This window comes from Parasteatoda tepidariorum, chromosome 8, assembly GCF_043381705.1.
Source record: "Parasteatoda tepidariorum isolate YZ-2023 chromosome 8, CAS_Ptep_4.0, whole genome shotgun sequence".
NCBI lineage: Eukaryota > Metazoa > Arthropoda > Arachnida > Araneae > Theridiidae > Parasteatoda > Parasteatoda tepidariorum.
The window spans coordinates 68,469,843-68,487,243 of NC_092211.1; the positions used below are offsets into that span (position 1 = coordinate 68,469,843).

The 17,401-nt window shown below is 31.2% G+C and overlaps 1 protein-coding gene across 4 annotated transcripts in view; it reads right to left on the minus strand.

Moving 5' to 3' along the window:
* LOC107448750 (discoidin domain-containing receptor 2) overlaps positions 1–17,401 on the minus strand; it is a 607,770-nt gene that overhangs the window by 2,851 nt on the left and 587,518 nt on the right. For 2 of the 4 annotated variants that reach the window (XM_071184184.1, XM_043046731.2), the window contains 8 exons: positions 15,734–15,906; positions 13,878–14,085; positions 12,630–12,683; positions 10,568–10,758; positions 5,219–5,363; positions 3,631–3,902; positions 1,680–2,011; positions 174–408 (listed from right to left, as the gene is read on the minus strand). In XM_071184184.1, coding sequence (XP_071040285.1) covers positions 174–408; positions 1,680–2,011; positions 3,631–3,902; positions 5,219–5,363; positions 10,568–10,758; positions 12,630–12,683; positions 13,878–14,085; positions 15,734–15,906 — 1,610 coding nt within the window. Of the gene's footprint in view, positions 1–173; positions 409–1,679; positions 2,012–3,630; positions 3,903–5,218; positions 5,364–10,567; positions 10,759–12,626; positions 12,684–13,877; positions 14,086–15,733; positions 15,907–17,401 lie in introns of all 4 variants that reach the window. The other 2 variants (XM_043046729.2, XM_043046722.2) reach the window with 1 other exon arrangement.

The following is a 17,401-nucleotide window of genomic DNA, read 5'->3' on the forward strand; positions in this document are numbered from 1 at the left end:
AAATAGTTTTGTGGAATTTGAGTATCAATTTTTTACAGCGTGTAAGATTTATTTAATACGCAACTGGTAGGTTTAAAAAAATATTACTTATTTCTTCAATCATCATCCAATGATAGAACCAGGATCACATCTTAAATTAGAAAGTAAAATAAAATATTAAAAACAATGCTCACCAGAAGAATGCTTTCCCATGCCATCCAACGTATGGGTAATACAGCTCTCCCTTGGATCTTGTAATAGTCGGTGCTGTACAGACTTCGACTCATTCCAAAATCAGCAATTTTGATCACATGTGATCTACCAACCAAACAGTTCCTCGTCGCCAGGTCCCGGTGAACGAAATTCAGGGATTCTAGATACTTCATTCCGGAGGCGATTTGAGTGGCCATATATATCAGACATCCGTAACTGCGAAAATAGGAAACACAATTTAGAATTATAAGTATTTTTAAATAAAAATTTAAAAATGATTTAAAACATTGGACACGTCACTTCCAAAACACGTGGGAGGGAAATATTTAGCATAACTGTTTTTTTCGGGAAAGTGATGGGCTGTGAATTTTTAGTTTTGAGTCTGTTAAAAATAAAGTTATTTTCTTATTCTTAATCTACTTGGAAAAAAGAAGTTTTTAAATTTATTTTCTTATTTTTAGTTTCGTATCTTTTAATTTGTCTGTAATTTCGGAAAATTTTTTGAATGAAGTTAAATTTTGCTTGCACCACGCTCGTTCATTCCCTGAATTAACATATCATGAAAAAAAAAACAATTGAATGCACTAAGCAAACGGGATGGAGTCTCTTAACTGTTTTGATTTGATGCTTATATTTACCTCATAAATAAGGCGATTTGTGCAGCAAGGAAAGAGCTTCACTTGGTTCTATTACGAGCTTTACATTGTGCATTTATGAGGAAGGGAAATGCTTCAGAACTGGTTTTTGTTTACATTCTAAGCAAGGAAGTGGCTTTTATGAGGAAAATATTTACTCTTGACTTGAAACTCCTTTAACAGTTAACTTAGCTACGTCACGAAATAAAAATTTGACTAGTTGTCCATTCTTGTATTGTCCTCTGGCATAGAGCTCAAGTTAAAATTACAGCACTGTTGCTAGCCGTGTAGAGGTCGAAATTTCAATAGACCATAGATTCTATTTAGTGATTGAATGTCGATATAAATACTGCTTGTAGGGATCAATGAACTGTTAGGAAACTACTTGATTATTTGATTGTCTCTTATAGTGCGGCTTTGAGGAGAACTCCTCCAGACTAAAAGTCTGGGGCTACTATGGTAACAAGCGAGAGCATATTTCTAATAGGGTTTGAAATGGAGGAAAGAAGGTGTCATTTGGTTTACTCGCGACGACCTATGCTGAGATTAAGACAAAACTATTCACCCCACACCCCTATTCGAAGTGTCCTTTCCTCGTAACCATAGTACCCGCCACGAAGCGAGACGGGTGCCTGAAGGAGTTCTCCTGAAAGCCGCACTATAGACAGATGGTAAACTTTTAAACAGGTGATGTAACTACTTTGAATAGTATGGTTCTTTATAATAGTTCTTTATAACAGTATGGCTCTTTATAAAAATTTAGACAGGTGATCAATTTGCTAAGGTGGTCAACTTATCAAGTTACACTGCATTAACAAGAGGTTGTAAAATGAAACAAAAAGAGTATTATACCTCAGAGTTTTACTCGGTGTACCAGTTGGTCTGAAAGTGAGTGTTCCAGTCGTCTCTGGCACATGCTGTTGCAGGTACTGATTAAGGTCACCGTTCTCCATGTACTCGACTACCATGCATAAGGGACCGTCTCCCTGAGTGCATACTCCAAGCACATACACAATGTTTGGATCTCGCAGCTGTGAGAGTATGCGGACCTCCTTGAAGAAGTCGGCGCGCGTGTTGGCGCTAGCACCAGGACGCACACTCTTCACCGCCACCAGAGTTGAAGAGTTCCCGTGGCATGGGACGTCCACCAGCTCTGGAATACCTTCTGCGCGACAGAGATGCACCTTGAAAAACAAAACATTTCTTTAACGTCTTTTATCACACAGAGTGACTCGCAGAAAAATTAGTTTAATGTTGAACAACATTATTGATAACTTGAATCTTAATGCCGCACAACTTTGTAGAAATCTTAATCAGATGTTAAATTGAACCACGTTGCCTTTCAAGTTGGAAGATATTGCGCAAGCAAGCTTAAGGTACTAGATTACCTTTTCTAAGATAATTTTGACTAAAATGTCATTTATATAAATATAGAATAAAACAATGCACTTTTCTCTTTCTAAAATCATTTGAGTTTCGTTTCTACGTCAAATAGAACCGAAATTATAATGATTTAAAAAATAAAAAAGACAAAGAATTCATAGTTTATAAGTTCATAGGAGTGTCTGTGTTGTCCTTTTTTACAAAACTAATTTTTCGGTTATTTTTCTTAATTGTTAATGAAATATCTCAATATATTTTTGTTCAAATTATTTGCATGAATGTTTTCGTTACATATATCTACGGAACTGATTACGGACTAGTTGATTAAACTATGATTTTATATTTTATAGCTAAATTAAAAACACTTAATTGCAATTTTTGACTTTTTTGATGAATAAGTTTCTATATTTGCTGCAAACAATATCTAAATATTAATATAATATCTAATGCTTAGTCGATTCCGGAAGTTCAGTTTTTAAGAGTATAAAAAAGAATAATGAAAAAATAATAAATTTAAACAAAGATAAATGATTTTGAAAACGTGTCGACGTTTAGTATTTTTTGACCAGTTTTTTCCCCATATATTTTTTTAAAAAGTTTGTTTCATATTTCTTTATTTATAGCTTGTTTTAGTGTATAAGACACACATTCAAATAAAGAATTTCTAAATTAAAAGTTTCACGATTTTGTCTCTGAAGGTATTCGGGTACCTAAATATGGTTTAATTTGGCATCGTAATAAGGTTTAAGTAAATTTGAACGGCATTACGGTTCAATGCAATAATTTTTTTTATAACCGAATGGCTAAATCCCAAGAAGATAATTTTTTGTGGTAAAAGAAGTGTTTTGGAAAAATTTTGTTAAAGAACCCACTGTTAAGAATTCTTCAGTTTTTGACCAAAAATTATGTATTGGAGTTTTTGCTTTCTAATAATGAACAAACTTTAACTATTCTAAAACAATTTTAGTTTTTATTTTATTCTCATTAGTAGCATATTTAAGCGTTTTCAATCAAAAGCCTTTTCAATAACTCTTTACGCTTAGTGTTTACAAAATAGAAATTTTGACATATGGATTTCGATTTTTCTCTTAAAAGAGTTTTAAAAATTAGTCTGGTTCCTCTCCTGCAATTATTACACTCTTCTTTTCAATAGCATATAGCATAACCTCTGATCGAAAAGTGTACCTCTCGTACAAACATCTCTGCACACCACTGAAAAAACTACTGACTGATCTAGTTCAGTCTCACTTGTTGGATCTCTCTTTACCATAAGCCTTGTTTTTACTAGCACGTTAAGAAAGTTCAAACGTTCAAAATACTGGTTTTAGAAAGCTCAAGTGCACCTTAAGAAAGCTTAAATCTGCCAGTCAAAATGTGATATCAGTAGAATTTTTAAGTAATAAAACAATATAAAATTTACCTCTCCAAACTGCCCTTCGCCTAGTTTTTCTAAATAATGTAATTTATGACGAGGCACTTCTCTGACGGGTGGCAACATTTCTTCATCTACATTTGGTGCGGCGTATACAGTGTTACCACTGACGCCTTGTATGTTTGGCAGTTCTGTGACAGCTGTGGCAGCATAATGTCGTTCGGGACCGTTCACTCTTGAAAACGGAGATGTTTTGGTCGTGGTGGTGGGCATAACCTTCTTCACATCTGGGATAGCGTATTCTCGAGAAATTGCCGAACCTAAAAGAATAATTTATAGCACAGAAATTATTAAATCTGAGATTTATTATTAGGAAAGTTAGAGCTTTATAATTTCAAAATGCTATTACTTGAAGATTTAAAATTTTACAAAATTATTACTCTGAGATTTACAATTTTAAAATACTATTATTCTGTGATTTATTCTTTTATAATGTTATTATTCTAAGATATATCAATTTAAAGCACGTTAATATTTAGAGATTTATTAATTTAATTCCTTATTACCTTGAGATTTATACTTCTAAAACGCTATTAATCAGTGATTTATCCTTTTATAATATTACTATTCCAAAATATATCAATTTAAAGCATATTAATACTCGGAGATTTATTATTTCAGAATTATATTACTCAGATACTCAATATTATAAAACATTATTACACTAAGATTTGTCATTTTATAATGTTACTTCTCTAAAAATCATCAATTTAAAAAGTTATTACTGAGTAATTTTTTTATTTCAAAATGTTATTACTTAGATATTGATAACTTTCCAACCTTATTACTCAGACGTTTATCATCACAAAATGTTATTACTCAGAGATTTTATCATTTTTAAACTTTAATGGTCACTGAGTCATTATTTGAAAGGTTATTGATCATCGAATTATTATTTAAAAAAAATAATTTGGAATTCTGTTAAACATACAGAAACTATTTATAAAAATTATTACGCAATTAAAGTTAATAATCAAAGAGTTTTTATCGGAAGTATTTAATCTCAAATATCATTTGGGAACGCTAGTATTTAAACAATTATTATTTTTAAAATTAATAATCAGAGTGACGTTAATAATATTTTTTGGAAAGTTAATGTAAGTTCTTACGCTAACAATCCGATTTTAGTAAGAATTAATGTTTAACAATTCGATTTTTGTAATTTATATTTAAAAATCTAAGATCTGTTATTGAATTGAATTGTGCTAGAGATCATCCGTTAAGAATTTTCATTTTTGTTGATTGGCAAATAAAAGAATAGACATGTAAATAAACCAAGAACCAATCACATAACGATAAACAAAAGTAGCGGTCACCCGTAGGTGACGTCATTGAAAGCAAAGACTGCAAAGTACATTATGGTAACCAGAAATGTGATTTCAGTAAAACTAAACGAAAATTATAGCCAACCCAAGGGGCCTCCGATTCTACGCTAGAGCCTCATAGGGTTAGTTTTCGACATTTTCAATATTTGTGAAGAGTTAGTTTTTAGCTACATTAAGTTTGGAGTAGGTTCAGTAAATTGGCCTAAAACAGCTGCAAATAGGTTTATGGTAATGTTGCAAAAATTATTCACCATTGCAATAAGCTCCAGTGTAATTCACTTTCATGTCTTGAGGTTCTTGATACAGCAGTTTATCAGGATCATCGGCAGCGACTTGACCATACACAGAACCATTCGAGAGGTGACTGGGACAGGAACTGAATGTCAGCCCAAGATCCTATAAATAAATTTTAAGAAATAGCGTTATAACAAATTTCATAATGTGAAGGGTCAAGATCCTGGCAACAGAAATACTGCAGCCAGACATAGGGCGCTGCAGATTAGGGGAGCATTTGCAAATTAGAAGATCATCTGCAGATTAAAAGAGTATCTGCAAACTAGGAGAGAATCTGCAGATTAAAAGAGTATCTGCAAGCTAGAAGAGAATCTGCAGATTAAAAGAGCACTTGCAGATTAGGATAAAAAATTTAAATTTAAATAACAAATTTTTAAAAATTGTTTACAAGTTTTGTTTATCTTGTATACGCTAATTTTGCTAAACACATGTAAGTTTAGTTTATCCAATAATAGCTCCTGTTGGACTATGCTAGGGTCGGAGACAAATTTGAATTTACGAACATTGTATTGCAGATTGACCATCCATAATTCTGCCGTGACTGCAGATTGAGATCCGTAATTCTGCTACCGGGATTAAGAGTGCTGAGTATGTTTCCATGATTTCTGGCTAATACTGGAAAAGCTTCGTTTCTTCTGCCGTTTTAACTCAAATAAGGTTACATCATTCAAAAAGTTCTGTATGAAGGCAAGCTTGTTTCAATACTTAAATCAAGAGTACTCTAGTTTTTCTGGGTTTAAAATTATAAAGGCGTGAAAAGTTATATGAATTCTGGATCACTCGGGGGATAGAGTACTCGCCTACTAATGCCGCGACCCAAGTTCAAATTCCGGTCATGGTGGGTCAATTCGTATAAATGCTTCCAGTTTGCAGTGCTGATATGAAGTATTTCCTGTGGTAGACAATCCAGTGGTATGGGTCAGAGTCCCGTTTCCACAAGAGTAACAATGGGGAGGTTTTCGTAATTTTCTCTCCGTGTAATACAAACGTGGGTTAGTTTTACTTAAAAACTTCTCCCATTAGCCAATTTTTCCCTAATGATTGATTCAGAAATTCCCTCGTCTTCTGTGTTAGGTTCAAAATTACTGCCAAGGCTACGTAAATGAACATTCATAGGGTCGCACATTTGACATGGATCAGCTGTTCAATATCAATAAAAAAACAACTCCGTTTATATTCTATTTAAAGAAGATTATAAAACTACACAATTATAATACAAGATTAAAAAAATAATGTAACGATAATTAGAAAATGATTAAATAAACAAAAAAAAAATTAAATAAACAAAAAAATAAAACAGATTAATAATTAAAAAAAATGTAATGATATAAGCTTAAACATTTATTTCGCTAAACATAATATTTTAAGCAAGGGTAATGCCCCTTGGCAGAATCGCGGCGACACGGCGACATTGTCGCAGAACGTTAAAGAGTTCTTGCAGAAAGAGTTTCCTTTAAAAAGTAAAAAATTTTGATTTTCTTTTCTGCAAAAATGTGTGAAATTTTTTTCCTCTAAAATTATGCTTAAAAGATGTTTTTTTCGAGCATCAGAGGGGAAAGAAATGTTCTTAATTTTTCGATTCTCATTTGAGAAGAATGAACAGTAAAGAATATTGAAGCGAAAAATTTCGTTTCTGCAGAAATGTTTGAAATATTTTTTTTCCTCTACAATTGATTTTTTTTATTTATTCCCTTTTGGGAAAAATTTATAAAAAATTGGTTTTCTTTTCTTTCACTGATTTTACGATTTTTAATTATTTTTTAATGTGATGATGGTTCACGAAAGGCGAAAAAGGAAATAATTAGTGTGTTTTCCTCTCACAAAATGTGAGAATATTGCTCATGATATTAAAATTAAAAATATTACTTATTCATTTAAAAAACAAAACAAAAAAAAATAATTTTATTATAACCAAATAGGCTTTTCTTTGCATATAAAACATTTCTGTTACTTTAAATTTAATTAATAACATGTATATTAGTTATTATTAAAAGTATCTTGCAGAAAGATATTAGTGCTAGAGAAGTTTGTCGCAGAAAGCCCAAAAACGTTCTGTCACAGGGGGGTAATGTAAATACAAAATATTGATCATCCGTTATTTTATAACAACTTAAAGTGGTTAAATACACGCATTGTAAGTAATTGTTATAAATTTGTCATTTAGTTTAACACGCAATTATTTACGTTTAGCCTTTTAAATCTTCTGTCTTATGATAGGGAAATAAGATTTATAATATATAATTTAACATGAGCTTGAGAAATCACCAGCAGGTTATAATGAATAGAGTGTGCGTCATTTTATCTCAGCTGAGTCTAATATGAATTGCAGTAATAAATAATAAATTTCCCTCTCAAGTTGGGGGGGGGGGTATATTGCCAATTGCTCAGTGTTCATCTTAGCAATGCATATATCACTGTAGTGATACTAATGCAACACATTAATTTCTAATGTGTCATAAATCTATTAGACGTTTCAGTAATTAACGTAGAATAATGGTAATGAGCAATTATGAATAAAATTTCGGATTTCTACTAAACGTGGTTTTTATAATAGCATTACAAACATCATAGCCTAAATCCTGCTTTTGGTCGAAAGTTTTGTTTCCTGCCAGCTAATTGTGTTTAGATATAGCTTTTCTTTCTGTTTTTGGTCATCGGACTAGTTATTTTTTTAGTAAAGAGTGGGCCGAAACGTCGAGAACTTGATCCGTTTGTTGTCTTCAGAAAAAAAAAGCAATAATATAAAGACTGTTGCATCGAAATTGAAACGGGTAATAAATTGAAATGGAGCGGTGTACAAAATGAAAAAAATAAATCTTTAATAACTTTTATTCTAACTATTAGATTTTCACGAACTAGTGAACAAAACTTTTTTAGTCAGACAAAACTTTTCGGTTCGCTTAAAAAGTTCCCCAAATACCAGAAAATTTGCATTAAGTGTAATTAACATTATGGGACATTTTGACAACACTCCAGACTAAACTAAAAGGAATATATTTTCCAGATTGCGGCTTTCTATCATATTTTGTTATTTTCATTTTATAACGGTCGTTGAACAGCCGACCCAATTTCGGGTTTACGACAACTAATACTCAACTCCGTAGCCTTGTAAATTTGAACCATGCCAGAAGACAAGGAAACTCCTGGATCAATACCTCCAGAGGTATGATTTGTTATGGGAACATGGAGGACTTTGTGACTCGACAGATTTGACGTGCATCAGTCACCATTTACTACACGGGGTATCTTCGGCCAACAGGGACAGAACCCACGACCTCTTGGACATTGGCCCAGTGCCCTAATAACCAGGCTATCCCTGCCTTCGCATATTTTGTTAGTCAAAAAATGCAACTCCGTCGAAAAAAAGGTATGTTAGTTAAGAGAAAGTACATTTTTGTGTCTGGTTTTGCAACTTAATTGATAGTTAGCACTAATTAATTAAATTATTTGAGGCCGCGCCTTTGGACACTTAGTACAGGAAAATTCGATTATTAGAACAAAAGTTATTTAAGATTCTGTCTTTTTTTATTTCACGCTTATTATAAAAAGTTATTTTTATTGCTGTGAGGAAGAGATTTGACAAATAGCTATCGCAGTGTCCTTTTTTAACATAATAGTTCTAAAGTTAGCATTAGAAAAAAACTCTTATGCAAAATCCATCAACAGATACAAAACAATCATAATTGCTCTATCAGTCACGGTGCGTTGTAAGTCAAAACCAAAACTTTAAAATCAAAGTATTAGGGGACAATCCTAGAATAAAAAGTAGAACATTCGTTGCTTTAATCTAGATTTGGAGGAAAGAATTTGATTTAAATTGGACATTTTTCGCCATTGTAAGAAAATTGAATTGTTGAACTCTTAGTCGGAGGACGTTGATTAATATTTTATACAGCAAAACCTAACCTAAACAGGCTTTTGATTTTACGGAAACTTGACTTTAGTGGAAATATTTTTCTTATTCTGTGTAATACTTATCGCAATTTTAGTTAGTACTTAAAACAAATAAATATGAGCAGCAAATCATATTAGTTATTCTTTAAAAAATTATTTTAGTGTTTCATACTTAACATTATATACTAACTTACTAACATTAAATACTAACTTTACTTAAAATTAACTTATTGACAAACATTAAATAATACTTAACCTTAGTGTATAAATATTACGTCTCCATACGATTTCTTAGATGACACGTTTACCGTAATTATTTGGGAATAATTTACCTATCGTGTGCACTTAATTGTTAACTTATAAATTAATTTTAAAATATTTGGATTTTAACTCACAACGCTCTTCGGTCAGATTTTATTTTCTTTTATAACCGTCGTTGAACAGCTGACCCAATTTTGAGTTTACGACTACCAATGTTCCATACTAATAATATACTAATAATAATCCATAGTCTTGTAATTTTGAACCCAATCTAGAAGGCAAGGGAACTTCTGGATCAAGTATTGAGAGAAACTTGCCTTTAAGGAGGACTTTCTGATGGAGTAACTCCATTTGCGTTACATGGAGAGAAAAAAACCACGAAAACCTCCCACTGTTAGCCAGACGGCAAAGGGGATCTAACCCATGATCCGTCTACCACTGAGGATATTTTGCGCCAGAACTGGGGTCGGTACAATCCGGATGCGGAATTCGTATCGACCAACCATCGCTGGGATTCAAACCCAGGTCACCTCATTGGAAGGCGAACGTTCTATCCCCTGAGCCATCACGACTAACTACATAACCTTGTAATTTTGAACCTAATCCAGAAGACAAGAGAACTCCTAGATCAAGTATTGGAAGAAATTTGCCTACGAGGAGAATTTTTGATGGCATTTGTATTACATGGAGAGGATCCTTGACAAGTAAGTGTCGTCTGCATAGGGCAGCATATAGAATTGAAGCAACTCTTATGTACTCGACTTCATTATTTTTATATGAAATGACATCCGAGTTCACAAAGAAAGGCTACTATTTTTACGCATTTAATTTGATGAAAAAACATTTCGGGGCGTTCATGAGGGTGCTTGATATTTGTAACATCTGTAAGCATTACTCATTAAATTTTAACTTGGCATGCCTATTTCGTAATATAAATAATGAATAATATTTGCCCATAGCAATAACACAGCTCTAACAGTTTTTTTCCCTTTTTGTCTTGTTTGATTTTAAGTGATCAAAGTGATGTTAATCCTTAATATTAATTTATTTAATTCTCATTTTAAAAAAGTACATAACAAAACATAAAACACAGCTTCGAATATTCCTTTTCGAATATTTTTGTATGAAATGAAAAGAAGAAAAAAGCTTACCTTCATGTTGATGGTCACCCTGTTCTCTCCCGGCCTGAGGACGTTATGGGGTGACGTGTTCTTCCTCCTCTTGTTCCTGGCTATAATGACAAAGATGACCACCACCAAGAGAAGGATGACAGCAGCCAAGACCCCGATAACCAAACCCACATATTGGTTGCCAAGAGCATCTTCGTTCAAAGCTGTGCTCACTAGACCAGAAAAGCAAAAAGAACATGAAACAACAGGTTTTGATTAAAAAACACGTACAACAAATGACATTAATGATTACGTGATTATTATTCTACGTTAATTATAACTTAGTAAAAGAGGAATGTGAATTTCTGGCCTGTATCTTTATAATAATTGTGATCTAAGTATTTTGTGAATTCTGATTGGACAGAAAAGTCACGTGATACGATCATTACAATACAAGAAAGAAAAAGAAAATCCAGATATCTGTTATTAGCGTAAAATTAATAAAAGTTATAACGATATTTACCGGCAAATAATTTATTTATTTTTTATTTAACGATATTTACCAGTAATACTTTTTTTCGTTATATTCACGATTTTGATTTTGGTTATTAGAAAAATTTTGCATAGTGTTTGTCTTGCGTTATTTTATTTTATAACCGTCGTTGAACTGCCGTCCCAATTTTTGGGTTTACGACTACTAATGTTCAACGCCGTAGCCTTGTAATTTTAAACCCAATCCAGAAGACAAGGGAGCTCCTGGATCAAGCGTTGGAAGAAATTTGCCTTCGTGGAGGACTTTTTGATGGAGCTGATCCGTTTTTATGTTATATGGTGAGGAAGACCACGAGAACCTCCTATGGTTAGCCTGATAGCAAGGGGATTGTAACCCATGATCCGTCTGCCAATGAGGAAATTTCACGTCGGCACTGTGGTCGGTGCAAACCGGAAGCGGAATTCGTATCGACCAGCCATCGTTGGGATTCGAACCCGATTCACTGACCTATCACGGCTCTTTGTCTTACGTTAGCCTTAATCTTATTTTTAATTTCAAAGTAGTGCTGTGATTGGTAGGAAAATTTTCGCAAAACGCTGGCAAGAATTCGAGAGAAACATGCAATGCCTTGCGGAATCTTTCTAAAGTTCAAAATTTAAAGTTTATAACTAATTGCCTGGTATCAGGTGTTACAGAACAAATCAACAGCATTATTTTCATAAATCCAAATTCTAATAATTCACAATAATAATCTCCATCTGACTCCAACTCAATCAGGCAGAGATTATTATTGTAAATATTCAGCTTCATCTAACATACCCATAGCGAAATATGCAAATATAAGGTCCTTAAAAATTATACATAAAAAATTTCTTTATTTTAAATTAAGTTGAATAAGGAATAAATTAAGTTGAAAGTTGTTAAGTTAAGTTGAAAAAGGAATAAATCCTTATACAGTTACGCCTGTATATTTCTATACTTTAAATTCTATACTTTTTGTTATTTGCAGTGTTTTCTCAACTCAGTTTTTTTCCCCTATTTTATTAGAAGCAAGTTTAAAGATGCTTTACAAAAGAGTCACAGCAATTTGCTCCAATTTGTTTGCGTGCGTTTTTAAAAATAAAATAAAAATAATCTGCATAAGTGTAATAATCTGTTGCACCCGCTATCGTGCTGGAATGTTACTGTTACTGGGACTAAAGGAAATGTTTCCTTATTATTATTGTTTATAAAAAAAATAATCGCATGATATTACTTTATAATGCAACATTTTGTGACAAACAAATTTATTTTCCAGTTTAAAGTTATTAAACGGTAAATAAGTTATATTTACTTTTTAATAAGTTATATTAACTTTTATGTTTATTTATGTATTTATTTATATTTTTTATTTATATTTTATAGATTTTCGTAATTCAAATCAATATAATTCCATCAATTACTAGTAATTATTGTTAGTAATTCAATGTTTTAATTCAGTCGATTCATGAGCTAAGCCAATGTCAACTTTACAAGATAAAAAAAAATTGAAAGATAAAAATGCTAAGATAACTCTAATGCAATATAAAACTGAATTAATATTGGATATAAATAAATTGTAAAACATACTACCTATAGGTGGAGCTGCAGGAGGTTCTTCTTCCGTGAAATTACCCACAGCTGGTACTAAAATTAAAAAAGTAAACTTGAGTTACTTTATGCTCCATTAGGATGGTTATTGGCATATAATAATCACCAACATTTAATAATTCTTGTAAAAATATGGTCGTTAGTAACTAAATCTATTGGTTATAAATCAATATACACGTGAGAAAAAATAAACAAAAGCCAGAAAATAGAAAATAATAAAAGTAGAAAAATCATAGAAAAAAAAAACAGCAATGGATTTAACGAAAGAAGAAGAAATCAGGATACGAAATTATCGGTTGGTCAGTGAACATTAAAATTTGACTTGGATCACCATAAAATAATTTAAATAATTACAAGTAATCCGCTGGATAGATGTAAAGGAATGATACACTGTTTAGGTTTTTCGATTTTCAGTTTAGTGTTTTGGCTTGTATTTCTGTCTAATATCACATTCCGTCATAATTGCGAACATTACACATTTTCTTCATTTAAATTTTTTAAATTAAATAAAATTTATTAGATTCTTAAAGAAAAAAAAATATTTATGATTTAATATTGAGTATTTATAATAATAAGATTTAGATTATAGACTATTTCCAATTTTAGGAACTAAGATTAGATAATTTCTAATTTTAAGATCTAATATTAAGTCTTTTTCCTATTGGGATTTAATCTCATAAATCTTAACATTAGAAAGACTTAATACTAAATCTTAAAAATTAGAAACACTTTATATTAAACCTTAAATATTAGAATTTTTTTTTTTTTGAAAACAAATTCTAATATTTAATATTAAGTATTTCTAATATTAAGATTTAAGAGATTTAATCCCAATAGGAAAAGGACCACTGAAAATGCCTACGGAGTAGTATTACTTTTAATTACTGGTCCTTCGGAACAGTGACTACATTTTCTTAATTTATACCTCTGAAAACATTATCGGTATTTGAAGAATTGTTATCAAGGTCAATCATTATGGATTCAGAATTTACATTTTGGGTACTATTTAAATAGTTTGATAAAATTTACAGGTAGATAATTTAAATGTTATTGGTTCGAATAATTCAGTAGGGTGATGTAAGAATTGTCAGTAAAAGGTTTAGGATTTTAAAAACCAGTACTATTTAAATTAATAATTTATTTTCGAAAATAAGAGTGGTGCCTAGAGTACACCCTGTATAAAAATTCAAACATTTATTTTGAAAATTGATATCGAAAAAGAAGACTTACCTGAATCAAAACTAACTTCGGAGATAAGTATCCACCTAGCTGCAAAATGTAGTTCGACTTTCACAGTACGCCCTATTCCATGATGCAGGAAGATGGTGACATTTCTAGAGCGTTCGAAAAATATGTCAGGCATGTATGAGAACTGAACTGCTTGGTTATTGAAGTATCGCCCTCCCACGCTGAACCATATTTTTGCAGAAGCAAAGACCTAGAGAATAAAAATTAATAATTTTTATTGTAAGTTATAATATTCAGTTTATTGTAATATTCAGAAACAGTTGTCGAAGTGCAAACAAGAACGAGTAAAATATTTTGAATATGGTGCTGCCATCTATAAACTTTACTTATAAACAGGAAAAACTTCACTAGATTATCGAATGTTTAAATTTAAGGAATAAAATTCCATATACATTTAAAAAAATTGTTTCAAAGAGAAATATTTTTTTCAATTAATTCTATCTGAATCTTTTTCAAACTAAGCTTTAATTTCTCAAAAAAGATTTTTAAAAAATTATAATTCTCAAAACACAAACATGTTTTGACTTTTATGGTGCTGCCATCTTTAGATATTGTATCAAACTATTTACGGTTTATTTCTGTGTTCCTTTGATTAATTTACGTTCTCTTATTCAATTATTAAATGTAAATTTAAAAATAACAAAATATTAAACATTTTGAATATGTTTTGTATGTATATTTTTCTGTTTTACTTGAAAAAGTCGCATAATTCCGAGTTCTAATTTAAATTGCAATGCAAAATGTTGAAAAAATGAATAAACAGAATACAACAAATTAGATAATAAGTACTTTCACAGGTTAATAAGGTTTCCAATAAACAATAAAATTAACAATGTTCAGAATTGAAAAATATATGACTATATTTTAAACCAAACACTTAAAGTGTGAAATCATTCATAATATCTAAGATAAAAGAATGCATAAAAATAATTTATATTAAATTTATTACAAAAAAAAAAAAAAAAAAAAAAAAAAAAAAAAAAAAAAAAAAAAAAAAAAAAAAAAAAAAANAAAAGGGTGCTTTATTACTAAATGTAAATTAAAAAGTCATCTTAGATTGTGTTTAACTTAACTAACATCTTAGATTGTGAGACTATATACAAAAAAAAAATATATATATATTTAAAAATTTCCATTTGCCGTTTTTTAAAATTTATTTTACCATGAAGTTTTTAAAAATAGGTTTAAGAATGAAGAATAATAAAGACAAAAAAATTTAAATCAAAAGTAGAATCAACATTTGTAACAGATGTTGTCATGAATTGAGAAACTAGTTCTAATTTAAATTCATAAGTTGTGAAACAAAAATACAGTTGACTACTAAGACACTAGGGAGATCAATAGTTTTATATGGCAGCTAACGCTGGGTAATTAACCAAGCAGATGAAGAGAAACTGATGACTTTCGAGAGAAAAATATTACGAAACATGTTTGGTGCAATAACGGAACCTGGAGAATTCGTTACAACCATGAATTACAATTAAAATATAAAGACCCTAACATAGTAAAAATGATCAAGGTTTGTCAAATAAGGTGGCTAGGACACGTATTAAAAAGTAACCTTGAAACAAAGGGAAAAAGAGGAAGATCTAGAACAAGATGGTTAGTAAGAGTTGAAAAGTGGTTAAAGGACTTGGGAGTTAATACAGGGAGAAATATAGCATCGAATAGATCTAGATGGGGTAAACTGACTGAGACTAAGTTAGCCGGTAACCGGCTGCAGTGCCAAAAGGAAGAACATAAAGTTTTGCAATTTAAAATTTTCAAATAGAGAAATCAACGTATTTAAAGGCGCAATTCATTCGAAAATTGAAAACTTAAATATAGGTAAGACTTACTTGGACGTCTCTGGAATGCATGTTGTTGCAATAGAAGTAGAGAGCCGAGAAGTTTCTGACCACATCGAACGTGAAGATAATCTCAATGGGACGAGATTCTACCCCAGTTAAAACATCCGTTGAAAGAGTGCTAATGCCTCCACTATCGTTCTTCCAACCTAGCCACTCATAGCCTAGGAGAGAAGAAAAAATATATAATTATAATTTTAAAACATCTGTTGTAATTGGAAATATATAACCGGGAAAGTTTAAAATCCGATATTGTATATGATGCCTAAAACTATAACTATAACGGTTCCATCTGGGGGTATCCGTTTCAAGTTAAGAACCATTGCGGTATAGCATTAAGAACTACCGCATTAAGGACCATTGCGGTTGCGATATAGGATTTTTAGTAATCATTCACCAGTGCATGTAGTTTATTTCGTTTTATTTCATTAACAAATTTTGCATATATGCTTTCAAGACAACGTAAAAGCTTTTAAATTGTTAAAAACGTTAGACAGATGTTTGATTCGTACTGTCTTTAAAGATAGTGTTCTCCAACCTTTTTATCACTGCGGACCTGTCAACGTTTGATAATTTTACTGTGGCCCGTTGGCGGGAGGGAGGGGGGACGTTGACTATTTATATTTTGGATTATTTTGATTTATTAATTTTAATTTAATTGTATTTAAACATGCCTTCAAAATAAAATACAGTTACACCAAAAAATAAATATAAAGTGATTTAACATTTTAACTTACTAGAACGTTAAATCAATGAGAACCCTGAGCTTGTTTCTTTGCAATGAGACGGTTCCATCTGGGGGTAATCGGAGACAATGATACATTACAAATATTAAAAAATTTATGTCACTACCTTCGGGGGCCCCCCTTTTATTTAAATAAATAAAATTTTAATGGAACACAGATATTTTTAATTTGGGGTATAAACCTAGGAATTTAAATTCAGTTTCAATTAAATGGGTGACCCGGTACCATTTGATCCACGGACCGGGGGTTAGGGCATAGAATTATTTAAAAAAAGGTTATAGTTTCGTAGCCTTACTGGAATCCGGGACTCGGTGACATATTTAGATAAATAAGTAGGATTCGTACTTGAAAAAGAAACAACAACATGAAGTTGCAAGATCATTGGATTTGATTGGACCACAAAAAAAGGCGCGTCTTATGCCGACATGCTCTTAACAAATCAAATGCGAGATAAGGAATTTTTACTTAGCTATTAGTCCCTTCTAAAGCCCAATTAATTCTTAATGGCAAACTGGCATATATAGTTTAAAATTATTATTTTGCTTCAACTGCAAGGCCCTTAAACTGTGGCTTTTTTTTAAAAAATTATTTTCCCTGACGAAAGAGTTTCGATAAAGCATGTATTATAAAAGTGTTAGTCTTGTCTTTATTTATTGTCATGAAAAATTCTATCCTTTAAATGTTTGAAAGATCATGTCTCGAATTGAATAATAAGTCTTATCATTATCTTCATAAAATCTCAATCCTCTATTTCTACGAAAAATCACGTTACAGTCAAAGTTCGAAATTTGTCCCTGTGCTCTTTAAGTTAACTAATCTGTAGACTATCTTGTTTCTTCAGTAAAAATGCAAAATATTCCCAGACTTAACTTAAATAAAGTATTCTGAATCTTTGAATATTGAAAGTTTCTTT